The sequence below is a fragment of the Diachasma alloeum genome, unplaced genomic scaffold, assembly GCF_001412515.2.
Source record: "Diachasma alloeum isolate Michigan unplaced genomic scaffold, Dall2.0 Dall_scaffold_00289, whole genome shotgun sequence".
Taxonomy (NCBI): domain Eukaryota; kingdom Metazoa; phylum Arthropoda; class Insecta; order Hymenoptera; family Braconidae; genus Diachasma; species Diachasma alloeum.
The window spans coordinates 617,836-645,421 of record NW_021680428.1 but is presented as its reverse complement, the minus strand read 5'-3'; the positions used below and the strand labels follow the sequence as shown (position 1 = coordinate 645,421).

Sequence of the window (27,586 nt, the reverse complement as noted above, 5' to 3'; positions counted from 1 at the left end):
TGTTGGTTTCATTGAGCGGAAGTTTAACAAAATATATGAACAACGGTCACACGAGTATAGGAGAATGAGAGAAAGAGAGAGAGAGAGAGACAGAGGAATGAGTGGAATGGTATTTGTTGATTGCACACGGAGGGCCAAGAAGGGAAAAATATTTGACATCAGCGAGAGAAATGGGATAACGACCATAAACTTTTCACTTCATGCAACTGCCAGTCGTGTTTGACGACAACTGAACATTTTTCACGTCATCGATACGTGTCCAGGGGACAGGATTGGGGGGAGGGGGTGAGTTTAGTTTTTAAATTTTAAAGCCTGAGTGTGAGATTGCATGTGCGAGAGATTTTTGAGAGCCAGTGGATGGGGAAGAGAGGCAAAATTTCATTGTAATACACGATGTGATCGTTTTGCTCGCCTAAGAATTTATGTTACTGTCTGAATACTTTGAAAATGCTCGATTGAGGAGAAATTTGGAGGAAATAAATCATGATTTGAGTACATTAATGACGAGTTCTTGGGGATGGGATCAGGTGGTGAGGGAGTGGGTGAAGGTGCCAGTGCCTTCGACACGCTGCCGCACAAAAAACTAATTAAAAGCCCAGTTTTTTAATTGAATGACGGGAATTTCGTTTGATAAGTGATTTTTTGGGGGAAAACTGTCGGCATTTCTGGGGACAGTGGTAATTAATTGATATATGACATTCTTTTTCATAATGCTCTACGATAATATCACCTACACTCGGGTTATCTTGATTTTTACGTGAGAAATCAGACTCACACGATTAGTCGAGTGGAGAAGTTGAGGGGTCTAGGATAATTTAAGGATTTAGGGGAAATGCAGAGGACTGGGGAACGATAGTTTGGGTTTTGGGGGTGGGAGTGAGGCTCTGTCATCGGTTCTTGGTGGAGGGGACTGGTAGAGCCAGTTCTTGGACATTTTATTTACGTTTTGATACTTTTTACTTTTTATTTTCAAGACTGAAGTTCGCGGGTGTCGGAGACTCTTCCGGACACTTGACTCGAATTAAATGATTGATGAAAATAATTGTTCGAAATTTTTTACGCCTTCGGGGACAGCTTTTGGGCAATCGACTGCTGGACAGAGCGATTTTTCGCTTCAATTCCAGACGTTTAGGTAATTGAGGAATGAGTTTTTTTCTCTTGATTAGATTAGAGATTAATCCTTGCTCTCCACCCCCCGACAAAATAATAAACAGCCTCAGAATTTTATCTGTCTTATTAGTTAGTGACATGACGACAAGTTATACGTTTATCTGGTTAATAAATTACAATAAAATGTTTCAATTCAGAGATTGATTTTTTTCAATTCGATAAGGTCTAAGAGAGGACACATCCCTCTGAGAAATTAATTATCATCAGTTACTAATGTGCGAGTAATTTTTCACGTTCAATGAAACAAAGGGAAAATGAAATTTCGATGATTTTTGATTCAGTGTGCGTGATGTTATTTAATTTGTGTCCTTATTCTGTCTCTTCAGGGTTTGAATAAAGTGGAAAAACAAAATGACGTTTACTGGAATGCATTGCGAATACGATTATTATTTTTTGGGGACAAGGGAACGAGGAAAATTATGGAAATTATTGAAGGCTAAATTTATTGAAATTTTAATTAACTTCAGGTGATTTTTTTACAACGAATTGCTGGATTTTTTTCGCACTCGTAATTTTCCTCGTTAATTGTACTCCACGAGCCTCATTTAAGACTGTCAATCCCCTTGGCTGTTTTAAACAAACAAAATGATGAAGAGTAATGATAAATTTTTGAGGAATAGTTAAATATGTATGTATAATGTACAGAAAATGAATTTTGGCACTTGTTAATTAGTGTCCGACTTATCAAACTGTAATTCCTTAATTTAGCTTTGTAACATAGCAAAAAATGTTGCACTAATATTTAAATGACGGTAAGAATCGCATTCGCAATGCCACTTTATGATAATCACGTGTGAAAGAAAATATGTTTTTGCGAATTGTCTGAGAGATGTTGAATTGACTCTTCTTTTTCGTGATTCAACGGACGAGATGATAAATTGAAATAAATGTTAAGAGAAATTCGAGTGATGCTGACTAAATCTCACTGGAACACCCGCAAAATGAAACGCCAATTACGGGTCTTTCTTATGTTTGTATTAACAATCGCTACAATGATTTCTGTATCGACGAGAAATAAATGGAAAAAACGAGGATATAAATATGCAACTTGGGGGGGAATCAACTGTTCTTATTGCATATGTTTAGAAAGTACGTGTTTATGGGGTAAAGTGGGAGGATTATGGAGAGACTAAAATACGAATTTGACGATAAAATCGGACATGATACGGAGGTAATAAAATTCATTGCTATACAGTCTATTGAGTGATGTCATTCCTTCATCCAATTACATTCTTGCTGGCCGCAATTTTTTTTTCAATGAGATAATTTTTTTCAGGGAAAAGCCAACTGTTGCTGAATGAGTGATTGTTGCTAATAAATTGGCAATTTGCTTCCGAATGGATTCTCTTCTTTCAAATTTTTATTCCACTATTCTCTTCTTCATTTTTTTTAACGAGGATTTTATATGATTTATCACTTTATTATTGTAAGTTGATTTGAATCAATATGTTATTTCACATGTACAAATTTCTATAGTATTACGAAGGAGAAATTCGTGGAAAATCATTTTTTTTATTGAAAAGGAATGGAAAACCTTTGGAGACATAATTTTATGTTTATGGGGTAAAGTGGGAGGATTATGGAGAGACTAAAATACGAATTTGACGATAAAATCGGACATGATACGGAGGTAATAAAATTCATTGCTATACAGTCTATTGAGTGATGTCATTCCTTCATCCAATTACATTCTTGCTGGCCGCAATTTTTTTTACAATGAGATAATTTTTTTCAGGGAAAAGCCAACTGTTGCTGAATGAGTGATTGTTGCTAATAAATTGGCAATTTGCTTCCGAATGGATTCTCTTCTTTTAAATTTTTATTCCACTATTCTCTTCTTCATTTTTTTTAACGAGGATTTTATATGATTTATCACTTTATTATTGTAAGTTGATTTGAATCAATATGTTATTTCACATGTACAAATTTCTATAGTATTACGAAGGAGAAATTCGTGGAAAATCATTTTTTTTATTGAAAAGGAATGGAAAACCTTTGGAGACAATTTTTGATGTCGTGGCAAATGAAACCATCTGCATATTGCTGAAAAGTTGATTGTCCATATTGCTCCAGAAATTAATTGATGAAAATTATCGAGCGGTTACAAACTCGAAAAATTCAAAAGAAGTCGATAAAAGAGTCCCTCCCCGGATAATACCCCCGTCGGTGTCGCCAGCTGCAGTCCCTCCCCGCGGAGTGGCAGCAGTCCTCCCGACCCTCACCGACCCCCAGCGCCCTCCCAGTCGTGTTTACAGATTGGCAGTGAGTTCCGTAACGTCACGTCAAAAAACTGCAACAAAAATTTCTTTCCAATTTCACGATTTTACTATGTAAAAGGTGCGTTCACCCTCGATTAACAAATTTTTCCGCCGCCTTCCCCGGCTCACTCGTGCCCTCGTGCCCCCCAGGACCCGGCAATAGTGTCCCTCCGGGTAATATACAATCAAAATATCCGCATAGTTTCGTATTGGCAGTGCTAATCGTTAGGTGGGTCGCCATTTTGTCCGACGGAGGCCCGGTTGGACGAACGGGGCGAAAAATTAGGTGCAACCCTCGCCCAAAGATCGTTGACGACGCATGGGTACCATCCAGCGGCCGGTCTCACCTCATTATTATTATTTTTTTCACCATAACAAATTTTTGGGTTTCTCATTTACGAGGGGTTATCGAGGGGAGGTCCATTCGCTGGGAGTGATATTGCCACACGAAAAAGTGGATTTGTGTCTATTGTCTCGCAGCACTACGTCGTTTGTATTTTTTACCGTCGGTCTGCCAGACCCTTGTGACCCTTGCCCAATGGGGAATACACTCCAGCCCGTGGAAAACCATTGACACATTTTTTTTTCGACTCCGACTCTTTGTTTATTCATTGGGACGTCGAGAACGTCCGAGTCATTGTCTTTGTCATCTTTTTTTTTAGTTTGTTAACAGTTCATTCGATGATTTTGGGGGGATTTTGCCAGTCGTCTGCACCTCTTTGCCGCCGCGGGGGAATATTTTTGGGAATTTTTGGGGCCTCGGGGAAGGGCGACGAGGGGATGGCAGTGCTTTAATTTAATTTGGGCGTCCATTAATATTTAATCGGGAAAATCGTGGATTTTACGCAGCGATGGCACGGATTTCTTGGTTTATTGATATTCGTTTTTGTTTCTGGTTTCAGATAATGTAGACACTGGTTTTTTAATTGAGTGAAGTATAAAGGCCTCCAAGACGTTACGTTAACGTTTGTATTTAATGTCAGTGAATGATTGTGAATGTCGATGAATTGTTATTTCACATTTTGCTTGAGATATCGATAACTCTGAGCTTAGTTGGGGGAATAATTGGGTGGTTTTTGACGGAATGACTATTGCTACGAGGGGTCAGGGGGTCGGAATTGATCCACCTGAGAATCAGCAAACGACACAGGTATGAGCATTTCAATTATTTTAGGGGAGGTTGAGGTAACACGGACACTTGACTTTGTTTTAATCTTAATGGGCGGTTGAAATGTTGATGAAATTTAATAGTTTTTTTTTTCAATACAAAGAACGATTCTTTCCCTTTGTAACGAGCCTAAACTCAGCTCAATTGATAAATTTGTTTCGGAGTTATGAACAATTTAAAAAAAGTCTAGTGTCCATTTTATCCCACCGTCCCCTAATAGTTTTTTAATTTTTTTTTAATGTGAGAGGTGGATGTTTGGAATGGGAGAGGTTTTCGGAGGGAATTTCAAGCGTTGGAAATTATTTTTATGTATTTTTTGAGGTGGAGAGAGGGGGAGGACACTTTTACCCAAAAAGAGTCCAAAAATGCATTTTTTAAAGTGATTAATGTCACCTGAATAAATTGTGAGATTGGGATACATCAAGTCTCATTTTAAAGTCATTTTAAAGTCGGGGTAAAAATGAATTATTTAAAGTCATTAATGTCCTCTGAATAAATTTTTTAATAATAACTTTCAATAAAATTCACAATTCGATCAAAGAATGGATAAAAAACATTGAATTCGTTCAATTATTCCCTGAAAATTCAGGCATCTATTCCTGATTTTCCAGCCCATTCAAAATTCACTGAAACCTGACGTTTAATTTCCGCAGTGAGTTTGAAAATTCCTGATGTCAAACCCAATTTCCCTGAGTTTCCAACCCGAATAATAAATTCCATGAACGATGTGATCTTGAATCAGATTCAAATTAATTTTAAAATTTTATTTTCATTTTTTTTAATCTATTAAAATAGATATTTTCATATCTATTTCACCAAGATTCTTAAATTCAAATTCACCTCAAATCAAATTGAAATCAATTCTCCAATTTTATTTTCATTTTTTTTAATCTATTAAAATAAGTATTTTCATATCTATTTCACCAAGATTCTTAAATTCAAATTCACCTCAAATCAAATTGAAATCAATTCTCAAATTTTATTTTCATTTCTTTAAATCTATTAAAATAGATATTTTCATATCTATTTCACCAAGATTCTTAAATTCAAATTCACCTCAAATCAAATTGCAATCAATTCTCCAATTTTATTTTCATTTCTTTAAATCTATTAAAATAGATATTTTCATATCTATTTCACCAAGATTCTTAAATTCAAATTCACCTCAAATCAAATTGCAATCAATTCTCCAATTTTATTTTCATTTCTTTAAATCTATTAAAATAGATATTTTCATATCTATTTCACCAAGATTCTTAAATTCAAATTCACCTCAAATCAAATTGCAATCAATTCTCCAATTTTATTTTCATTTCTTTAAATCTATTAAAATAGATATTTTCATATCTATTTCACCAAGATTCTTAAATTCAAATTCACCTCAAATCAAATTGCAATCAATTCTCCAATTTTATTTTCATTTCTTTAAATCTATTAAAATAGATATTTTCATATCTATTTCACCAAGATTCTTAAATTCAAATTCACCTCAAATCAAATTGCAATCAATTCTCCAATTTTATTTTCATTTCTTTAAATCTATTAAAATAGATATTTTCATATCTATTTCACCAAGATTCTTAAATTCAAATTCACCTCAAATCAAATTGAAATCAATGCTCAAATTTTATTTTCATTTTTTTTAATCTATTAAAATATATATTTTCATATCTATTTCACCAAGATTCTTAAATTCAAATTCCCCATAAATCAAATTCCAGTTAACAATTCGATCAAAGAATGGCTAAAAACTTTGACATCGTTCAATAATCCCCTGAACAATAAAAAAAAATGACCATCGATTCACCCCCAAACGGCCTCCCCACTCCCTAAAGCCAATCTCCTTTCAGATGCACAGTCCGCAAGGTCCCCAGCACCTGGCGGACGCGATATCGGGCCTCCAGCTGACGGAGCCGACGTCTCACCAGCCGGACTGTCAGAATGACACCTCCCTGGACGAGAACAGCCGGGCGCGCGTGGAGCCGGACTTTCCCCACGCGAAGCTGGCGACCCTCGACGAGAAGATCACCTCCTCCCGCTGGGTGGTGCCAGTGCTCCCGGACCAGGAGCTCCGCTGCCTCCTGGACGCCAGCATAGACCTCTGCAAGCGAGGAATAGACGTGCACAGCGAGGCCTGCCAGCGTTTTTTTCGCGAGGGCCTGACAATATCCTTCACAAAAATCCTCACCGACGACGCCGTCAACAGTTGGAAGCCCCACATCCACAGCTGCATAAACGCCAACTGCGACAGACTGGTCGAGCTCTGCGTCCGCAAGTTGGACGAGGACTGGTTCCCCCTGCTGGACCTCCTGGCGATGGTCTTCAACCCAAACAACAAATTCCACACATTCAACGCAGCAAGAACATCAGCCACAGTTCCCCCAGGCAGCAACATCCCAGACGAGGAGCTCTTCGCCCGCCCACCCCCAGACCCCCGAAGCCCCCGAGGCTGGCTGGTCGATCTCATCAACAAATTTGGATGTCTCGACGGCTTCGTAATCCTCCTCACACGATTCCAGAGCAATCGAAACCTCACGATACCCGTTATTCACGCACTACTGCGACCCTTTGGCCTCTGCTACGAGCTCCTCACTGTTCACACGATAGTCAAATACCTAATGCCAATTATCGAAATGGTGCCAGTTATCCTGGACAATCTCACAGACGACGAGCTGAAGAAGGAAGCTAAGAATGAATCCAAAAACGATGCCATATCGGCCATTATAAAAGCCATGAAGTGTCTGGTGTCACGTGTCCCCATGCAGGAGGCAATGATCAAGAATCTTGAAATATTGAGACTGAAAATGATACTGCGACTGCTGCAGATATCCTCGTTCAACGGTAAAATGAATGCACTCAACGAAGTTAATAAAGTCATAACGAGTGTGAGCTACTATCCACATCGGAATCCTGCCCTCGAGGACGAGGAGTGGTTGACAGCTGAGAGAATGGCCAAGTGGATAAAGGACAATGGAGTTCTTGAGATAGTCCTGCGAGACTCGCTGCACCAGCCCCAGTACGTGGAGAAGTTGGAGAAGATTCTTCGTTTCATAATTAAGGAGCGAGCCCTCACCCTGGAGGACCTGGACGCCGTGTGGGCAGCGCAGGCTGGCAAGCACGAGGCAATCGTCAAGAATGTCCACGACTTGTTGGCCAAGGTCGCCTGGGACTTCAGCCCCGAGCAGCTGGACCACTTGTTCGAGTGCTTCCAGATGAGCTGGAAGACAGCCAACAAGAAACAGAGGGAAAAGCTTCTGGAGCTGATCCGAAGGCTCGCCGAGGACGACAAGGACGGTGTTATGGCCCACAAAGTGCTGACTCTCTTCTGGAATCTGGCGCACTCAGACGAAGTGCCCACGGAGATAATGGACCAGGCGCTCAATGCCCACGTGAAGATCCTGGACTACTCCTGCTCGCAGGACAGGGACGCCCAGAAGACAGTCTGGCTTGACAAGTGCGTTGAGGAGCTAAAGAGTGGGGACAAGTGGGCGCTCCCAGCGCTGAAGCAGATCCGAGAGATTTGCTGTCTCTACGAGCCTAATCCACTGATTGGCAACAGCCAGAGGAGCCACCAGGCCTACTACAGACAAGAGGTGATAGAGCGTCTGCAGAATCAGCACAGTGTTGTCATTCTGGTGACGAATAGTTTGACAAATTACATGGACAAGGTCAGGGCTCTCGTCAAGGAGACCCCAGACATCGACGCCACGACCTTCATGCCCGACGCTCGCTACAACCACGTGATGCAGGTGCAGGAGAGACTCAACTTCCTGAGATTTCTCCTGAAGGACGGCCAGCTGTGGCTGTGCGCCGAGCAGGCAAAGCAGATCTGGCAGTGCCTAGCCGATCAGGCTGTCTTCGTCTCCGACAGGGAAGCCTGCTTCAAGTGGTTCTCCAAGCTCATGGGGGAGGAGCCAGACCTCGACCCAGCGATCAACAAGGACTTCTTCGAGAACAACATCCTCCAGCTGGACCCCACACTCCTCACTGAAAGTGGGATTAAGTGTTACGAGCGTTTCTTCAAGGCTGTCAACTCTAAGGAGGGAAAGCTGAGGCTGAAGAGACGAACATTTCTGATGGACGACGTCGACCTCATTGGCACTGACTACCTCTGGCGAGTGGTCACCAACAGCCCCGAGGAAATAGCCAATCGTGGGATCGAGCTGCTGAAGGAAGTCAACACTAATTTGGGGCCACGACTGCAGCTGTCTGTCCTGGCATTTCACGAGACCTACATTGCTGAGTGCATGGACAGACTTCGAGCCCACTACGACACAGTGACAGTTCTGAGTGATGTGCCAGCTGATGGGAAGGAGGAGACCGACGAGCAGGTCTCAAACAAGATTAAGAACGAGGCACTGAAGATGTGTCGTGTGATGAAGGTCCTGCAGGAGTACATCAACGAGTGTGACACTGCCTTCCCTGGGGAGAGGAAGATCCTGCCACTGCATCGAGCTGCACGTGGAAAGCACATGTCCCTGGTGATTCGCTTTGTGAATCCAGGTCGGAGCATCGACGACATTGAGGTCTACACCCACAGCAACGACACCCTGGCCTCGCTGAGGCGCCAGATCCTCCGGAGGATCAAGGCCAGTGGCACCAACGTCAAGCTAGATTTATTCATCAACGGGGAGTCCCTGGAGCAGGCGGACGACAGGAAACTCCTCTCGCAGATTCCCCTGAGGGACAAGATGCTGCTGTCAGCCAAGTTGTCACAGATCAACAGCAACATGCCTAGCTCACCGGACAGCAGCTCTGACTCGTCGACGAGCTCGCCACATCACCCGTACGATGGACCCAATCTAGAGGCTGAGAACAGTCTGCCAGGGGTTGTAATGTCCCAGCGCGCCCAGCACGCCACCTTCTTCTTTCAGCTGTCAGACCTCGGCTGCTCCCTCAAGCACTCGAGCCTCCGCGATGGGGCTCGCAATCTCCTGCAGCTTGTCCCCCCCGACGCCCTCACTGTCCTCAGGCTCCAGTGGCTCTTCGGCCACTACAAGAACGACGAGATGTCCCTCAATCCCCACTGCAACGAGCAGAACACCACTGTCAATACCCTATTCTTCGCTGCGTCTGCCAGCCAAGTGCTCTACAATCTCGAGGTGCTGTACACTCTCCTGATGCCCGCACTGGACCCCCTCTCGGAGAAGGCCTTCGAGTTCCAACTGAATTTCATCAAGAGTGGCGAGGCCGGGGTCATTCTCGAGATGCTGACGAAGAACAAGTTCCTACCGAATGCTGACGAGACCACCAAACGATCGGCTTATCTCACTGTTCTCAAACTCTGCAAACTCCTGCTGACTGTCATTGGGAATTTGATGGGCTGCGTCATGGACGAGGTGCAGCAGGCGACGATACCGGAGAATCATGACACGTATTTTCAGAATAATCGTAATTTAGTGGCTATTCTGAAGCAGGCACTGCACACCGTGCCCAATCAGAACACCGAGTACATGCTGAGGAGTGTTGCCACGAAATTGGCGCAGCACCTTGCGAGCCAGATGCTCTCTGGGGGGACAGAGTCAGATCGCTGCCGTCAGCTGTTCATCCAAGGGCTCTCCTGGGAGTTGCCGGACATGGCGACCATTCGTGCCATAATTAAACTGGCCTGGGCTGCCTCCTCGGGGAATTTGAATCACGCGGATGGGAGTGTGGAGACACTGCACGCCATGCACGAGGCCAATCAGCGAGAGCAGAAGGCACCAGACCCCAATGATGTGCTTGTCTGCAAGGAGGCACTGGAGGTCCTCACGATTGCTCTCGTGCTCAACCCCTCGGCGCTCTCCTCCCTCACGAAGGAGAAGCTCTGGCCCACATTTCTCACTGATCTCGTTCTGGGGAGCCCCTCCAGGGCCATCAGGATCGCCGCTGCCGAGCAGTTTCTACTCATATTCACCTGGTGCAACTCCAATCATCTGTCCTTTCAGAATACCATTCTCCTGCTGTCGGACGTTCTCAACACGACTGTCATCGAGAATGCCAGGCAGAGTCACGAGTACTTTCAGCTGCTCTGCAGGCTTCTCAGTTGTGCCCACATATCGGGGTGTCCTCTGCTGTCGGCTGAGGCCCTCCTGGAGGTCGAGGTTGCCTGGCTGAAGAAGGTGAAAGAGGCTGTGAAGGAGTCTGGGGAGGTGGCAATCGACGAGGCCCTCCTGGAGGGCCACCTGAGCCTCACCAAGGAGCTCCTGGCGTTCCTTCCACCATCGAAAAAGTACCAGCTCGGTTGTGACGAAAAACGCGGTGACAATCTCATCAAGGAGCTCGTCGAGGACTTCATCTTCCCGGCGTCGAGGCTCATGCTCCAGCTGAGGAGCACCGGTGAGCTCAGCTCGACCCAGGCAAGCCCAGTCTGCACAACCCCTCAGTCGACGAGTGCTGCATTCGATCTGCTGGTGGGATTGTGCGTGGGATGTGTTCCCAACATGAAACTTCTAGTCACAATGCTCACTGACATGTTCTATTCGGATCGTGACGAGCCCCTGATCGAGTGGGACTACCTGCCACCAGTGGGTCCAAGACCGCTGAAGGGTTTCGTGGGGCTGAAGAACGCCGGCGCCACTTGCTACATGAACTCTGTTCTCCAACAGCTGTACATGGTGGAGAGCATCAGGGTGGGCCTGCTGATGGCGGAGGGTGCGGCCACCGATCTGAACGAGGACTTCTCCGGTGAGGAGAGGATCGAGGGTGAGCAGACGATCGAGGCGAGTGACAACGACAGCAACGAGGAGAAGTGCGGAGTCGACGAGTCAAGAAAAGAGTACAACATCGGTATTCTCAAGCAGGTCCAGGCCATCTTCGGGCATTTGGCCTACAGCAAGCTGCAGTACTACATCCCTAGGGGTCTGTGGAAGCACTTCAAGCTCCAGGGGGAGCCCGTCAACCTCAGGGAGCAGCAGGACGCTGTGGAGTTCTTCATGAGTCTCGTGGAGAGCCTCGACGAGGCACTCAAGGCCCTGGGGCACGAGCAGATAATGGGGAAAATCCTCGGGGGCTCCTACAGCGATCAGAAGATCTGCAAGGGCTGCCCTCACAGGTACTCCAAGGAGGAGCCCTTCAGTGTCATCAGTGTCGACATCAGGAATCACAGCAATCTCCTCGACTCGTTGGAGCAGTATGTCAAGGGAGAACTCCTGGAGGGGGCTGACGCCTATCACTGCGACAAGTGCAACAAAAAAGTAGTCACTGTCAAGCGTTTGTGTGTTAAAAAATTGCCCCCCATTCTTGCTATACAGTTGAAACGATTTGAATACGATTTTGAACGTGTTTGCGCTATTAAGTTTAACGACTACTTCGAGTTCCCGAGGGACCTCGATATGGAGCCCTACACCGTCAATGGGCTCGCTAAACTCGAGGGAGAGGTCATAGACTGTGATTACGAGGAAGTTAACAAGGGCACGTGTACAAAGTATCAGTTGAGTGGAATTGTTGTTCACAGTGGTCAAGCCAGTGGTGGACACTACTACTCGTACATTCTTCACAGGCAGAATGACGGCACTGCCAAGTGGTACAAGTTCGACGATGGGGATGTGACTGAGTGTAAGATGGAGGAGGAGGAGGAGATGAAGTCCCAGTGCTTCGGTGGGGACTACATGGGTGAGGTGTTCGATCAGATGTTGAAACGAATGAACTTCAGGCGTCAGAAGCGATGGTGGAACGCCTACATGCTGTTCTACACTCGTCTGGACGTCGAGGAGAACTCCCTGATGAAGAGTGTCAATGAGCTGTCGTTGTACACTAAACTCGGGGTGATGAAGATGCCACCGGCTATCGAGCACAGCGTCAGAAAGCAGAACATCAAGTTTATGCACAACAGAAATCAATTTAGCCCCGAGTATTTTCAGTTTATCAGGAAGTTGGTCTCCTGCAATCCACCTCACACGACTAGGCAAAATCTCAATGACAAGCTGAGTCCAGAGGCGGAGGAGCTGGCGATGCTGTCGGTGCAGCTTGCCTCGAGATTTTTATTCTACACTGGTTTCCACACGAAGAAGACCCTCAGGGGGACAGCCATGGACTGGTACGACATTCTCTGCCACCACCTGAGGAACAGCAAAGCCGTTCGCTCGTGGTTCGCCCACAATGTCCTCTTCAATCATCCCCACAGGTTCTGCGAGTACCTCCTGAGCTGTCCCAGCACCGAGGTACGCTCGGCATTTCTCAAGATCCTGGTGTTCCTCGCCCACTTCTCCCTCCAGGACGGCCCCTGCGCACCCCCAAGCCTCAATGCCCCCTCGATCCTCCTGGATCCAACGGCAACACTAAGCGATCACCTGCTCCACGCCGTTCTCTCCCTTCTCCATCGAGAGATATCCGATCACGGTAGACACCTGCCCCACTACTTCTCACTGTTCCATTCCTACGCGACACTGGGACTCCCTGAGAAGCAGCAGCTGCTGAAGCTCAACGTCCCAGTGACGTTCATGCTGGTTGCCATCGACGAGGGCCCAGGGCCGACCATTAAGTATCAGTATCCCGAGCTCACGAAGCTCCACCAGGTCGTCAGCATGCTGATAAGGTGCTGTGACGTATCCTCCAGGTGTCAGTCGAGTCACGCACCCTCGGGAATGGCTGTTCTGCCGAATCCCTACGGTGACCCCCAGTGCCAGAACGACTACCTCATGGCTATTCAGCCACAAGCAGCTGAGATACTCTTCACGAGGACCAGCTACATGAAGAAGCTCATCGAGGACGCCAACATCACCGAGGACACTGTCAAATTGCTGCAGTACTGCTGCTGGGAGAATCCCCACCTGTCCAGGACTATCTTGAGTGAATTGCTGTGGCAGATTGGCTTCGCCTACACCCACGAGCTCCGACACCACACGGATCTGCTGCTGGCGATGCTCCTAATGGAGGACTCGTGGCAGACACACAGAGTCCACAATGCCCTCAAGGGGGTGCCTGACGAGAGGGAGGGCCTCTTCGAGACCATTCAGAGGAGCAAAAATCATTACCAGAAGAGGGCGTATCAGTGCATTAAATGCATGGTTCAGCTGTTCAGCAAGTGTCGGCCAGCCCATCAGTTGCTCTATCAGAATCCCGAGATGAAGAGGAAGTGGCTCCACGCTATTGACTGGCTCCAGGACGAACTCGAGAAGAGGCCGTACACATCGGCACCACCTTACAGTCATGCTTATACTAATTGGTCACCACCGACCCAGTCTAATGAGTCTACTAATGGGTATTATTTGGAGAGGAGCAATTCGGCGAAGAAAACGCTGGAGAGGGCCTTTGAACTTTGTCCTGACGAGGAGCCTGAGGTCGAGGAGGCTATGTAAGCATTATATATTATTATTATGTGACCCTCAACGTCCTTATTTTGAACCTTTTGACCCTCATTATACCCATTGTGACCCGTAATTTGACCCTCGTGGCCCTTATTCGGGCCCTCATGACCTTGATTCTGAACCTCGTAACCCTCATTCTGACCCTTATGATCCTCATGACCTTGATTTTAAACCTCGTAACCCTCATTCTGACCCTCATAAACCTGATTCTGAACCTCGTGACCCTTATGACCCTCGTCCTTGATTTTAAACCTCATAACCCTCATTCTGACCCTCATGACCTTGATTTTAAACCTCATAACCCTCATTCTGACCCTCATGACCTTGATTTTAAACCTCATAACCCTCATTCTGACCCTTATGACCCTCATGACCTTGATTTTAAACCTCATAACCCTCATTCTGACCCTCATGACCTTGATTTTAAACCTCGTAACCCTCATTCTGACCCTCATGAAGCTGTTTCTGAACCTCATGACCTTGATTTTAAACCTCATAACCCTCATTTTGACCCTTATGACCCTCATGTCCTTGATTTTAAACCTCATAACCCTCATTCTGACCCTTATGACCCTCATGAACCTGATTCTGAACCTCGTGACCCTCATTCTGGCCCTTATGAGCCTTATTCTTACCCTCGTGACCCTCATTCTGACCCTCATGACCATTAATCTAACTCTGTGACCCTTAGTTTGACCCCCATGACCCTTATTCTGAAATTTCATCATTTGCTCTTCCTCAAATCGAGTCCACTGTCCCTCTCCCGAAAATGAGGTGACATTCACCTCCTAAAATCGTCAATATCCCCTCCCCAAAGGCCGCAATTGTCTCATTCCAATCAGTCTCATTTCAAACCCTGTAAAAACCCCTCAGGAAAATCCTCAAGTTACCCCTCAATTATGAAAAATAAAATCAGCCGTTTATTCAGTTATGCAGCCCAGCCAGACGTGACAGTTACCCAACAAATGCAGGAGGAACCCGAGCCACAGCAGTCTCAGCAGCAGCAGCAGCAGCCGACCCCATCCCCAGTCCACAAGATTCACTCGTCACACCAGGTACAGACACCCCAAAATTGTGAATCACCACAGACAACAAATCAGGATCCATAATGAATGGTACACTTGAACTCACGGTTATTCCGCTCTCACGATTAAAATCGTCAACAGATATTTAGATAAAGAAACAGTGACGATTGAATGAATTTACCGGATTAATATAGAAAAAAAGGAAGCTATAAGAAATAATTGTACAGAATTTACACCGGACTCATCATTTGTCACATCTGTCTCTCATTAATTTTCTTCTTTAATTTCCAACTGAGATGATTAGCAATGACGAATGGATAATTTATGGCCATCTCATCGACGATTAAATTGTTGAAAGATGAACAATTCAAGTCATAAATATGTATAGTTAATTGTGATTATTGGGATCCAGTCTAATGTCGAGAGAATACAGCAAATTAAGTACCATAATGCGTTTTTTTTTCGTAATTATTATCTATGTAAATTTGAACATAATGTTATGTGAAATAAAAATAACGAGAGGATTAAGTGAGCACTGAGACCAGAAGTGAGTGACATTTTTCTGTTTATGAATCGTGCAACGCAAGATTTTTGTACTTAATCACTAACATCTCGAGTGATATTTTGTCATGCGCATTTTTTTTTTTCGTAGGAATTAGCTTCCCACAGGTTTTTTTTCCTCACACTTTTTTTTAAATGATGGAAGCAGATATACTGAAATGTTGTGCCTTTCCTTTTGCACCAGCACCCGACGTGAGAAAATTTTTATAGGAGAAAAATAATTCCCTCGAGTCACCCCTCGTTCATTGTAAATTTACGTTAATTCGTAAGATTTTTCAGATAATCGAAGTGTAATGTTTAATGTATTTAGAATTGTAAAACGTTTATTGTACGTTTTTATGATGCGACCATGGACGGATCCCGGATAATTACCGTGCACTGAGATGAGAAATTTTATGAGTTTTTTTTTTTGGGGTAGAGGTGATCCATTGATGCATGGAAGATACTGTGAATTTTACTGGAATATATAATTCTGGAAATTGGAGGGAATAAAGAGATGTGGTGAATTAATTTCATGGAATGCTGGGGGTAGTTTCGAATTACAAATGGCAATGATTGAAGTACATTTCACTTCGGCAATTTTGGAGATAATTCAGGCCCTTGTTTTGTACTTTGGAAGTAGTTTCTATCGTCCTCAGGGGTTTTTTGGTTTGTCAATTGTCCTGACGACGATTGCACCGGCACATTTGGATATTTCGTTTTGTTGACATCTTGAAATTGAAATTAACATTCACAATTTATCGAGTAGCATTGAATCTTGAGCATTTTTCTTCTCTTTATTCCATTTGATTTACGAGAATTCAATAGTTGTATCGCTGTAAGATACGAGCCATCGTATTGGAGCTGTGGTCTCTTCTAAAACCCCAAGACATTTGTATTTTCAATGAATTAATTATAACTCGTCACTCGAGAATAACGAGAAATTTGGGAATCGTTGGATTGGGGAAATTCGACGGACAAATTGTCGTTTTTATGGAGTAATGAGTCAATTATTTTGAACTGATCACAGCTCCATTACTCGTAATAACGTATGTTATATAGATATTAAATAAGACCGAATAAAAAATGTCACTCGAGTAGATAGAAGTGTGACAATCGCGTGTGTACGTGGACAATTTAATGAATTCAGAGACATTTAATCAACGACTATCCCACATGACATCCCAGAAAAGCCATCATTGTGAATTGAAGTTTTATTTTCAATATTAAACGAAAAGAATTTATTGAAATTCATTGTTCGATGATTATCGAGTTAAATTTTCCATCAATCAACTTATTGCTGATATTGGGTTTTTTAAAAAAATATGTACATATAATAATAACTGCTTTTTGTATGTGATAAAAATTATTATATTTCTATTTTACAATTTTGAGAGCGGAGCTGTTGTAAATCCTGGTTTTTTTGTACACAGAGACTCTTACTATCTAAGTTCATCCCCTCTTTTTGTTATTGAACAGTATAGTTGATAATTATTTAATTATTTAATTATGTCACTGAGTGTAATGTCTTTGAGCGATGGGTTTTATATTTCCCTCAATCGACAAGAAGGACGTATTCTCTTGAGAGATTGGTGGAGGCCTTGGGAGGGGGAAAATACTGAATTAAAGGGAAAATTTGCGGAATTAATTTCAGCTGATTGGGGATGAGAAATGTGCATTGTTAGAGAATTAATGTTGACATTTATTACTGTGGAACATTCACGTGGAATTTCAATTTTCAGGTCCAATGAAAATTTTTGAAAATTTTGCTAATTCAGGAAAATTTTTAATCCATTGAAAATTAAATTTAATGCAATGTTTAATTTTCACAATGAGTTTGAGAATTCTAGGAATATCAATGAACGTCTCACATGGGAATCCCAATTTTTAAAAATTTCCTTCTTAAATTAAAGTCAAATTCACAACATTGAGAATTTAGACGCATCTACTGCTTAAATTAACAAAAAAATTTAACAGTGTGAAGAATGGCTTAAAAAATTAGTTCATTTTCTAGAATTCGAATGCCAGAAGTTGAGGTCAATCTGAAGAGGCTAAATAATTTTAAAAAATGTTTAAAAATACGAGGTGGTCGCCAGCTGTGGCCGCCATCTTGTTTGGCTACCCCTCCCTCTGTCGCAAGGGGCTCCCAAGATGGCGGCGCCTCCACCTCGTATTTTCAAACACTTCTTAAACCTTTTTATCCCCTTCAAATCACCCTCAACTCAGTTCATCCAACTCCCGAAAAATGAACAATTTTTTCAACCCATTGTTCACATCTCTCCATTTCCTTTTGGCTGAGAATTCTCGAATCAAAGTTCTCCCCTCAGGCCTCTCGACACTTTGCGCTTTTGATTGAATTTTGTGACTCCAATAATTATCATCACAAAATTTAAATCTTTCGAATTAGAAATCACCAATGGATAGCTGAGTGCATTGGGATTCTAGTCAGTAAAGCAGTGGTTGAAGCAAAAAAACGATAAATTTAAAGAATAAAGTCCAGTCATCAGTGATTGAGGTGTTGTTAAACATTAATTTTAATCGAATCCCCTTACTTTCTCGCTCAAGACTGCCATGTGAATTGATTCCACCAAATAACAACCGATGGCTATTCTCACAATTTTAATGGCGTAAATTGTTCAGAGGAATTTAGTTTTTAACGATGAGAGTTGAAAAAATAATACAAAAATATATTATATGTAAAAGATTCTTACCAAAGCCAAAAAAAAGAAACGATTATGCCGACTTTGATACTAACACGCTTCGAGTTTAAGGAAAAAAACGAAAGATGAAAAAACGATTGAGGAAAATTGAGGAAGTGTTCAACTAGAATTTTTTAAATATCAATTGATAGTTCTCGGAGGGGGAGAGAGTGTCGTTAAACTGATCTTGCAATTCACTCGGAAATTGATGAAACCAATGGCATGTCACTTTGGGCTACCGAATAAATATACGAAAAACAAGAATAAGAGAACGTTAATACCGTAAGCAATCAAACACCTGTACATAACAACATATGATATTAAAAGAATTAAAAAAACCAAAATAAATGACAAAAAATATCGAGAAAAGAACTCAACAGTTAAATAAATTACTCGACTAACTTGATGACTGTAACAGCTGCGCTTTTATTTTAATTATCATTTTTTTTGCACACAGGTCACACTGAACATTGAGTGTTTAACACAATGCCAACATGATTAATGTCACCAGGAGCCTTGAAAAACCTTTGAGGTTCTCATGAATAAAAGAGAGATTAAAATAATGGAGTGAATAATGCACTTTTAATGCGATTGTATTTAAAGAGATGAAATGTCTTGGAGGAGAATGTTTCTACTCAAAAATATATATAATTAACGCGTAAACGTTGTACTGTAAATAAAATAGGTATTTACATGGACATGTGTCACTCTGTCATTGATCGGTGCTTTGAAGTCTCGATGAAGTGTGAAAATTTATGGGCAAGTGGCTCACACGAGGGTATGAATATATTTTCGTCTCAATGGGGAGGGAAAACGGGACTAGAGAGTTGAAGTGGTACCAGATTATCGAGGAACGTCACTGGCCTCGGAGGAGGCGATTCTTAAGCTGATGATTCCATTGATTAATAATTATTAATCAATGGAATATCATTCGTTGAAACAGTTTCATTCGTTATTATTAATTAACGGGGAGAAATCGGTGGAACGAAATTTTAGGGGAGCGAGGAGTGCATTGACTATGTGAAATGAATGAGAAAAATTGAGAGAATAATTCTGTTGTTTGTTGTTAGGCATTTATTGTAAGCATTTTCAGTCTCGCTGGCTGTCCCCGAGCCTTTGTCAACTCTAAAAGATTCTCTTGAGGTTTTTTATTTCAACAATGAGTGGAACGAAGTCTGGCTCTTCGAATCTTGAGTGGAATGACTTGTTCACGTGAAGTTGAGGGAATACGACAGTTTGTGTATTGTTTCTACCGAATGATAATAAAATGTTGAAGCGTATCGGGTAGTTTATTTGGGGCCCTTGGCACATCGTGTTGCGGTGGAAAATTCCCCTTTTCCAAAGTCCAGTGGGAAAATCTCGGGCATTTTTCTGCAGGGACATTCGCAATGTTGAGATGGTGATGTTCTCTCGGCGCGGGATGATAAGCAATTTTCCTGCGAATAATAGGAACTTTCATGCGGAGTTATCAGTCACGAGATGATCGATTGCTTCATCGGTTATCTCTTTGACGTTTAGTTCGTGCGTTTTGTTCGTCCCCTTCATTTATTCAGTTTTGAAGTGAATTTTGCGTGCGAATTCTGCGGTATGGAGGCTTTCACGTGTGTTCAAGACTTCGAACAGTCGGCGATGAAGATTCTGCCCATTTCGGCGAGGGATTATTATAGGAGTGGGGCTGGGGACGAGGTGACACTTGAGTGGAATAAAAACGCATTTAGAAAGTATGGCAAGCATTATGTAATCTATTTTTGCGAAAATTTCATCATTTGAAAAAATTAGAAAAAAAAATTCTATTTTTTGAAGGGGAAAAAATGCAATAGATGTTGATTTTTTTAACTGATTTGGTAACAATCGTGCAATTAATCCGAAAGAATAAAAATTCATTGATTTTTTCCATTGATAAATCGGTGAGAAAAACGAATAGAATTATTGAATAAAATTCTAGTAGAATTTTCGAAAAAAAATTAATTTAATTCATTTATTTTCTTGAAGCTGTAAAATAATTTTTTCCAGATAATTTATTCTGTTGGCGTTTTTTTTTCATAAAACTGGAGTCTTAAGGATGATTTTTATTAATAAAATCTCTCAATTAAATAAAATAAATAAAAATCTTTTGACTTTTCCTTTGAAAAAAAAATCAAATTATTGAATAAAAGTTTAACAGAATTTTTGAAAAGGAATTTCAATTCAATTCATTTTTTTCTTCGATGAAAATCATTTTTTTCAGATAATTTATTCTGTTGGCGTTTTTTTTCATAAAACTGAGGTCTTAAGGATGATTTTTATTAATAAAATCCCTCAATTAAATAAAATAAATAAAAATCTTTTGACTTTTCCTTCGAAAAAAAAATCAAATTATTGAATAAAAGTTTAACAGAATTTTTGAAAGGGAATTTCAATTCAATTCATTTTTTTCTTCGATGAAAATCATTTTTTTCAGATAATTTATTCTGTTGGCGTTTTTTTTCATAAAACTGAGGTCTTAAGGATGATTTTTATTAATAAAATCCCTCAATTAAATAAAATAAATAAAAATCTTTTGACTTTTCCTTCGAAAAAAAAATCAAATTATTGAATAAAAGTTTAACAGAATTTTTGAAAGGGAATTTCAATTCAATTCATTTTTTTCTTCGATGAAAATCATTTTTTTCAGATAATTTATTCTGTTGGCGTTTTTTTTTTCATAAAACTGGAGACTTGAGGATGATTTTTATTAATAAAATCCCTCAATCAAATAAAAAAAAAAATCTATTGACTTTTGCTTCGAAAAATCGTTCAGAAAAAACGAATAAAATTATTGAATAAAATTCTAATGGAATTTTTCAAGAATTTCAATTCAAATTCATTCATTTCCTTGATATTACAAAAGTTTTCACCTTTCGATGAAAAACAATTTTTCTACTATTTTTTAAAAATTCCTGTGCAGATATAGAATTCGCCCCCGAGTCCTCAGAAATGTCTCGAGCATCGATATAAGTACGAAAGTCCTCGGAGAGAGGATTTCCATGCCCCTGGGGGTGGCCCCAACGGCGATGCAGCGGATGGCCCACCCAGACGGCGAATGCGCCACCGCGAAAGGTAAAAGTCATAAAAATCAAGAGCACATTAAATTTCTCGCGCTGTTGAACACTTTATTAATCGTTCACTGGGTCACAGGGTATACAAAAATATATCCTACCGTCATCTCGGGGTAATGAACCGAGTGATGAAAGGAAGAGTAAATGAAAGTTAAAAATTAACTTGAGCAAATGTGCGGATTAAAAGTACAGGAGTACAGGTTCTCATGCATCGTAAGGCACTGCGAAATGTTTATTTACACATCAGTTCGGTAATAAATTAATAATCACGTCGTCCGAGAATTATTCACTGAACATGAAGAACAATACGAAGGACAACTGAATTATCGTTAATTGAAGCTCGTAATTGATTCAATCTAAGCTCGGAGGAGTGGAAACAATTATAGTCAATCATCGGGATCAATCTCATAATCTCATAATTAGTCTCTTGATAGAATGGAATCGAATTAGGGACGAGGGGAGGAAAACGGAGGCTTCAGACGTTTTTTTCAAATGTAAATGACTCGATCAAATGAGATGTCACGATTTTTCGTGAATTAATTCTCGAGGTATCACAAAAAAACTCTGCGAATTCCTTAGAAAATTCTGTTGGATTTGTATTTAATAGAAAATGTTCAGTAGAAAAAGTCGATAGAATTCGATTCTATAGAATTTCCTCGGCTCAAATTTTCCAAGTTTTCTTCTCATTAAGAAATTCAAACAAAAAAACTTGGAAAATTTGGGCCGAGGAAATTCTATAGAAATCTACTAGAATTTTTCAGCGAATTCGTAGTGTTTTTCTATAAAATTTTTCCTCCATAACATCGAAAAAAGTCTAAAGTATCAGCGTTACCAAAAAAAAAACTCCAATGACTAGTTCAAATGTCGAAAATATTCGGAATGATATCTCCCCTCAGTAACTTTGTGGTCCAAAATTTCTCAGCCATTGATAGCCTTCATATTGACATCCTGAATCCTCCACTTCTGCGTGGAGCTCGTGGGATCACAGGCAGTAACAAAGACCCTCTTGCCCCCAGGGTCTGCCTCCAAGCACCTCTGTGAATACCCATGCATGAGCCACTGCTTCTCGATGTCGTACCTCCAGAGCTGATTCCCCTGCTTGCCATGACACGGATAAAGCGTGACAGGAGCCTTGGAGTCCCCACTGGAGACATCCAAGCATTCGGTCCTCCCCTTGGGCCTGACATCCTTGTGCCAAGTGAGCCTGAACTCCTGCTCAAAGTTCCCATTATTCTTCCCCAGGTCCCTGACACAAGAATCCATGACAATGGCCTCGTCCTTCCTCCTCTTCTTGGCATCGAGACACATCTCAGGGGCTCCAATGCTCCTGATCTCCCCGCTGGCAAAGTCCTCAGGCTCAATCGGCGGATAAACCTCCACCAGATCGAACGCAATGTTCTCCATGAACCACTTGAAGGACTTGCACCGTAGCCTGGACCTCAGTGCCTTCTGCTCCCGCAGGTCCCCAGGGTCGAGGCTCCTGAGATGGGGCTTCCTCTTGTAAATGAACTCTGCGTACTCGTCCATCCACACCTCGGCCACTCTTTTATAATTCTTCCCCAGGAAGTCGCCCCTCCCAGGATTCGGAAAGGGCGGAAATTTCCTGTAGATGTGGCCGACCCTCGAGCAGGGTGCGTCGTACATCTCCCCGTCGCACTGCCATATCTTGAAGGACAGCTCGTACTGCTCCCCTCCCCAGATGTCGAGGCCGGGGTCGTACCCCCCCAGCTCCCAGAAGAATTTCGCGCTGATCGCGAAGAGCCCTCCGGCCATCACCGGGGATTTGAAGGGCTCCGCTGGGCGCTTGAGGTCCTCGGGGAGCAGGGGAAGACGTTTGTAGTACAGCTCCCAGTCGAAGGCGCCCCTGGCACCCTCGTCCTGCGCCCTGTACTCGAAGCTGTCGTAGGCTATCACGTCGATGAAGGGGCAGACGCAGGTCTTGTAGCTCTCCGCGATGGGCTCCAGCAGCGGTGGCAGCCAGTTGACGTTCGCCTCCGTGTGGGCGTCCAGGAACACCAGGACCTTCGCCCTCGCCACTTTAGCTCCTGCCAGGCGCCCCCTTATCAGCCCCGAACGAGTTGGCAGACGAATTATCTTCACCAGAGGCAGCTCCTTGGCGATGTAGTCATCCAGCTTCGACTTTAAATCCAGTTTTGTACTTGCGTCGTCCACCAGGATTATCTCCTCCAGGAGATCCGGGGGCGAACGGTTCACCACGCTCCAGCAGGTGCGCATTAGCGTGGAGAAGTGCTCGTTGTGGAATGACACTATCACTGATACCGAGTCCAATTTCGATCGGTATTTCTTTCGCCTGCAGTCCGGGTGCCGAATGTCAGGGATCGAGCGGTTCAGGGCGATCAGGTCGCTCAGGGCTGCGTTGAAGCCGTTCGTCTGGTACAACTTGTCCCGGAGGGGCGACGACGAGGGCGGCAGCGTCGCAGGTCTCCCTTGCTCGCCCATTCCCGTTCTTTTTGACTCCTCGTTTATCAACTTCAAGTTGTGCCAGTCGAGCTTCGCCGATCGGGAGGCCTTCTCCGGCTTCTGGAATTTAAGGAAATCAAACGCTCGTGGGGTGCAGGGGGGGGCACCTGCCGAGTGCGGATAATTAATTTTAGAAAGCGGGACTTTCTATTTCATCATTCATCGCGCTCAAATCTAATAGATTTAACTCGCGAATTCGGAATTGGTAATATATGATGAAAATTAAATGAAACAGTTGTCAATTGCAATGGAGGCAAAACTTTAGAATGCGATAGGTATTTTTGCTTGAAAGAACAAGAAAATCGAATGAAAAAACTTGGAAAATTCGAAGCCCAGAAATTCCACAGAAAATATTTCATAGAAAATCTCTAAATTCGTCTTTCTACGCAACTTTTTCTAGAAATTCCTCGACATTAATTTTCCAAGTTTTTTCCACTGCATTTTTCTTATTTTCGTTAAAAAAACTTGAGGAAAATTTGAGCTGATGAATTTCTGTAGAAAACATCTCGATAGAATAAGTTGTACAGAAAAATTGACCTCTAAAAAATATTTCCCATGCATTCAATACCAAATTTTCAAGGTTTTTCCCAATTTTTTCGTAAGTGTGAAAGGTACAGCCTGAGGACCCGAGGGTCGTGGCTTCGAACTCGTGTCGTAAATTTTTCATTTCATTGTTAATAAACAATTCAGTTCAGTTCAATTCACGTCTGTTCAATGGGTGCAACAGGCCAGTGTCATAAATTTCTGAAAATAAAACATTTAATTAAAAAATATTTGACTCGTAAAATTGAATTTAACGCAACTCAATTAATTAAATTCATAAAAAAAATTTTTTTCTCACGAACAATGAGTGAATGATTTTTTTCATTAAAAATACCTCATTTTTTTGTTGATCCTCCGGATAATTATGCAGTTGCAGTGAGTGGGCCCCCCTGGAGTAGTTTATTTTCCCGCTCCTCACATAGCGAAATACTATGACAGTCGTTACCACTGTGATCGCCGCGAGGAAGACGAATTTGATCAGACTAACAGCGTTACGCTTCATTATCCCAGTAATACTACTATCACATTCCAAGGGTGCAGCAATTGAATGCAGAGTCTCCTCGTACAGTTGCGAGTGCACGGGCCATCTCAAGTTGCGCCTAATAAGTCCATTTGTTATCACATAATCAGACTATCGTGTTGTATTGGAATGATTGGGCACGATGGCGAGGCAATCGTGCGGCGAGTGACTTCGGTATCTCGGCAGGAACTGTTCACTATCGTTTTATATCGCCCATTCGTGCCCATTCGGAATCAGACAGATCGGCAGTGATGAGTGACATGAGCACTCGCTGCTGTTCAAGGTCGGACTCATGTGCTCACTAATCTTTTTTTATCTTTTAATTGACGGGAAGGGGAGGCTGGGAAACGATGCGCTCCGCCATCTGTATTTTCACGTTTCTGGGGGTGACGTTGTGCGCAACATGATGCGCAACGCGCGGAATGATGTTTCAAAATACTTGCGCACGGGGGATGCGTGGGAAATTCCGCAACTTCATTGCGCGTTTTTCGATAAAACTGCCGGTAGAGGCGATTTTATAGGAAAATAGTATATTTCGTTACGAGTGCGGAAAAGAGTTTTTTGGCTCGTGGGAGGGTTATCCCACGAGCTACTAGCTCTCACTTATTTATTTCCTCTCTCATTACACCTCTCAAAATTAATAATTTGATAGGCAAATGAAATAAAAAAATTCAGTAATTTTTTTATTTCAACTCCAGCTGTCCAGCAGCTGGAGTCGGACAGATCGGCAGCGATGAGTGACATGAGCACTCGCTGCTGTTCAAGGTCGGACTCATGTGCTCACAAATCTTTTTTTATCTTTTAATTGACGGGAAGGGGAGGCTGGGAAACGATGCGCTCCGCCATCTGTATTTTCACTTCTCTGGGGGTGACGTTGTGCGCAACATGATGCGCAACGCGCGGAATGATGTTTCAAAATACTTGCGCACGGGGTATGCGTGGGAAATTCCGCAACTTCATTGCGCGTTTTTCGATAAAACTGCCGGTAGAGGCGATTTAGTAGGAAAATAGTATATTTCGTTACGAGTGCGGAAAAGAGTTTTTTGGCTCGTGGGAGGTTTATCCCACGAGCTGTTAGCTCTCACTTATTTATTTCCTCTCTCATTACACCTCTCAAAATTAATAATTTGATAGGCAAATGAAATAAAAAAATTCAGTAATTTTTTTATTTCAACTCCAGCTGTCCAGCAATCAGGTACAGTATTCATCCAATCAACGATATCCACCAGCAGCATTGAAGAAGTCGCAGCGGCAGCTCCGAGTGCCACCAAATGGTTCCAATTGTACGTCTACACCGATCGGGATGTGACGATGAATTTGATAAGACGAGTGGAGAGGGCCGGGTTCAGGGCCCTCGTCCTCACGGTGGACACTCCCTTCTTCGGGACGCGGAGGGCCGACGTCCGGAACAGGTTCGTCCTGCCGAGGCACTTGAAGCTCGCCAATTTCGAGGGGCGCTTGTCAAGAAAGATTAACGAGTCCTCCGGAGGATCGGGACTTAATGAGTACGTCACGAACCTCTTCGACGACTCCCTGGAGTGGAGGGATCTGCACTGGCTCAAGAGGTGATTTTCGGCGGAAAGAGTGCGGTGATCTTCAATGTTTTTATTCCTTTCTTTTTTTAGCGTCACACAACTGCCGATTGTACTCAAAGGCATTTTGACCGCTGAGGACGCTATTTTAGCGGTGGAAAATGGAGCTAGCGGGGTCGTTGTCTCGAATCATGGGGCGAGACAGATTGACGGAACTGCAGCAACAGTAATTGCAATCGTTGTTAATCGAAATTATTTTTATTAATTGCGATCCCGTGTAGAACCGAATTTTAACAGCTAAAAAAGTTCTCGCGGTTTTTCGTAACTAACACAGCCCATCACTGAGAATGGCTAAGATAGTCGAACAGCTTCATTCTGAGAAGCTGCACTTTTTCATAAAGAAAATATTATTTGAACAACTTCACTCTGTAATAATTTTTTTTAAACTTCGTAAACTTTGTAATAATGATCGGAGAAAATTTTCCGCAATTGGTTCTTCCGCATTCCGCGCAATGCGAATAGACGCGGCCAAAATGGAACGGAAAAAATTCCTGGGATTCCCCCATTTCACTCAGCCATGAAAATTTTTTCCACTTCATTGCAGATCGAGGCGTTACCAGAAGTTGTTGAAGCCGTTGATGGAAGAATAGAGGTTTATTTAGACGGCGGAGTGAGGACAGGAACAGATGTGTTCAAAGCGCTGGCGTTGGGCGCCAAAATGGTAGAATCTGCATTCATGATCCTGAAATTGACTGGGAGTTCCAAAAATCTAATGAATGAGTAATTTCGTCGCAGGTGTTCTTCGGGAGACCGATGCTCTGGGGGCTGGCTCACGCCGGTGAGGAAGGGGCGACTGCAGTTCTCGAAATCATGAGGAAGGAGATCAGAGAAGCCCTCGCTCTTGCTGGTGAATTGTTAATAACAAAGATCCTCGAAGGATAAATTGTTAATTTATTTATCCCTCTGGTTTTCAGGTTGCAGGTCTTTGGCGGAGGTCACACGAGACATGATTGCTCACGAGTCCGTCTACAGTCGATTGTAATTCCATTCTAATTATTATTTTAAATTTGGGAGAATAAATAAACAAACAGCTGCACAATAGATTTCAGATTATATTTTTTAATTTTGTTTCATGTTAATAAAATAAAATACATTTCCACATTTCTTATAAAAGAAACACGCGGTAAAGCTGCGGAATTCTTCAACAGAATCGTCCAAAAACCAGTAATAATTTTCTAAAGACCAGAAGAGAAAACACAACAAAACGAATTCATTCACAACACATC

At 42.6% G+C, this 27,586-nt stretch overlaps 3 protein-coding genes across 7 annotated transcripts; 2 read left to right on the top strand and 1 right to left on the bottom strand.

Moving 5' to 3' along the window:
* The first annotated feature begins 3,439 nt into the window (after positions 1-3,439).
* Positions 3,440-19,427, top strand: LOC107038903 (probable ubiquitin carboxyl-terminal hydrolase FAF-X). Of its 4 annotated transcripts, XM_015258244.1 has the most exons (5): positions 3,440-3,507; positions 4,331-4,578; positions 6,447-13,870; positions 14,812-14,938; positions 18,605-19,427. In XM_015258244.1, exons 2-5 carry the CDS (start codon positions 4,513-4,515, stop codon positions 18,647-18,649), a joined length of 7,662 nt encoding a protein of 2,553 aa, XP_015113730.1. In that variant the 5' UTR covers positions 3,440-3,507; positions 4,331-4,512; the 3' UTR covers positions 18,650-19,427. The 4 variants fall into 4 exon arrangements, with proteins under 4 accessions (XP_015113730.1, XP_015113727.1, XP_015113729.1 ...); XM_015258241.1 differs by lacking the exon at positions 18,605-19,427 and having other exon boundaries at positions 14,812-17,958; XM_015258243.1 differs by lacking the exon at positions 18,605-19,427 and having other exon boundaries at positions 3,452-3,507; positions 4,340-4,578; positions 14,812-17,958.
* Positions 19,428-19,509: 82 nt separating this feature from the next.
* LOC107038907 (hydroxyacid oxidase 1) lies at positions 19,510-27,403 on the top strand. Its single transcript, XM_015258247.1, has 7 exons — positions 19,510-19,868; positions 21,074-21,225; positions 25,949-26,333; positions 26,394-26,526; positions 26,905-27,021; positions 27,096-27,207; positions 27,275-27,403. The coding sequence occupies exons 1-7, from the start codon at positions 19,735-19,737 to the stop codon at positions 27,340-27,342; spliced, it is 1,101 nt and encodes a 366-aa protein (XP_015113733.1). The 5' UTR covers positions 19,510-19,734; the 3' UTR covers positions 27,343-27,403.
* LOC107038904 (N-acetylgalactosaminyltransferase 6) lies at positions 22,004-25,116 on the bottom strand. 2 transcript variants are annotated; one of them, XM_015258245.1, is made up of 2 exons: positions 24,583-25,116; positions 22,004-23,765 (listed from the first exon to the last, which is right to left on the bottom strand). In XM_015258245.1, the coding sequence occupies exons 1-2, from the start codon at positions 24,748-24,750 to the stop codon at positions 22,143-22,145; spliced, it is 1,791 nt and encodes a 596-aa protein (XP_015113731.1). In that variant the 5' UTR covers positions 24,751-25,116; the 3' UTR covers positions 22,004-22,142. The 2 variants fall into 2 exon arrangements, with proteins under 2 accessions (XP_015113731.1, XP_015113732.1); XM_015258246.1 differs by lacking the exon at positions 24,583-25,116 and adding an exon at positions 24,243-24,405.
* Positions 27,404-27,586: the final 183 nt, after the last annotated feature.

Excerpts from the sequence above, each read along its gene's own strand:
- LOC107038907 (XM_015258247.1), top strand. The coding sequence starts at position 19,735 with ATGGAGGCTTTCACGTGTGTTCAAGACTTCGAACAGTCGGCGATGAAG. Across the intron at positions 19,869-21,073 it reads AATAAAAACGCATTTAGAAA|ATATAGAATTCGCCCCCGAG; the intron begins GTATGGCAAGCA and ends ATTCCTGTGCAG. Across the intron at positions 27,208-27,274 it reads AGAAGCCCTCGCTCTTGCTG|GTTGCAGGTCTTTGGCGGAG; the intron begins GTGAATTGTTAA and ends TCTGGTTTTCAG.
- LOC107038903 (XM_015258241.1), top strand. The coding sequence starts at position 4,513 with ATGACTATTGCTACGAGGGGTCAGGGGGTCGGAATTGATCCACCTGAG. Across the intron at positions 4,579-6,446 it reads AGAATCAGCAAACGACACAG|ATGCACAGTCCGCAAGGTCC; the intron begins GTATGAGCATTT and ends ATCTCCTTTCAG. Across the intron at positions 13,871-14,811 it reads CCTGAGGTCGAGGAGGCTAT|TTATGCAGCCCAGCCAGACG; the intron begins GTAAGCATTATA and ends CCGTTTATTCAG.
- LOC107038904 (XM_015258245.1), bottom strand. The coding sequence starts at position 24,750 with ATGAAGCGTAACGCTGTTAGTCTGATCAAATTCGTCTTCCTCGCGGCG. Across the intron at positions 23,766-24,582 it reads AGGATCAACAAAAAAATGAG|AAGCCGGAGAAGGCCTCCCG; the intron begins GTATTTTTAATG and ends CTTAAATTCCAG.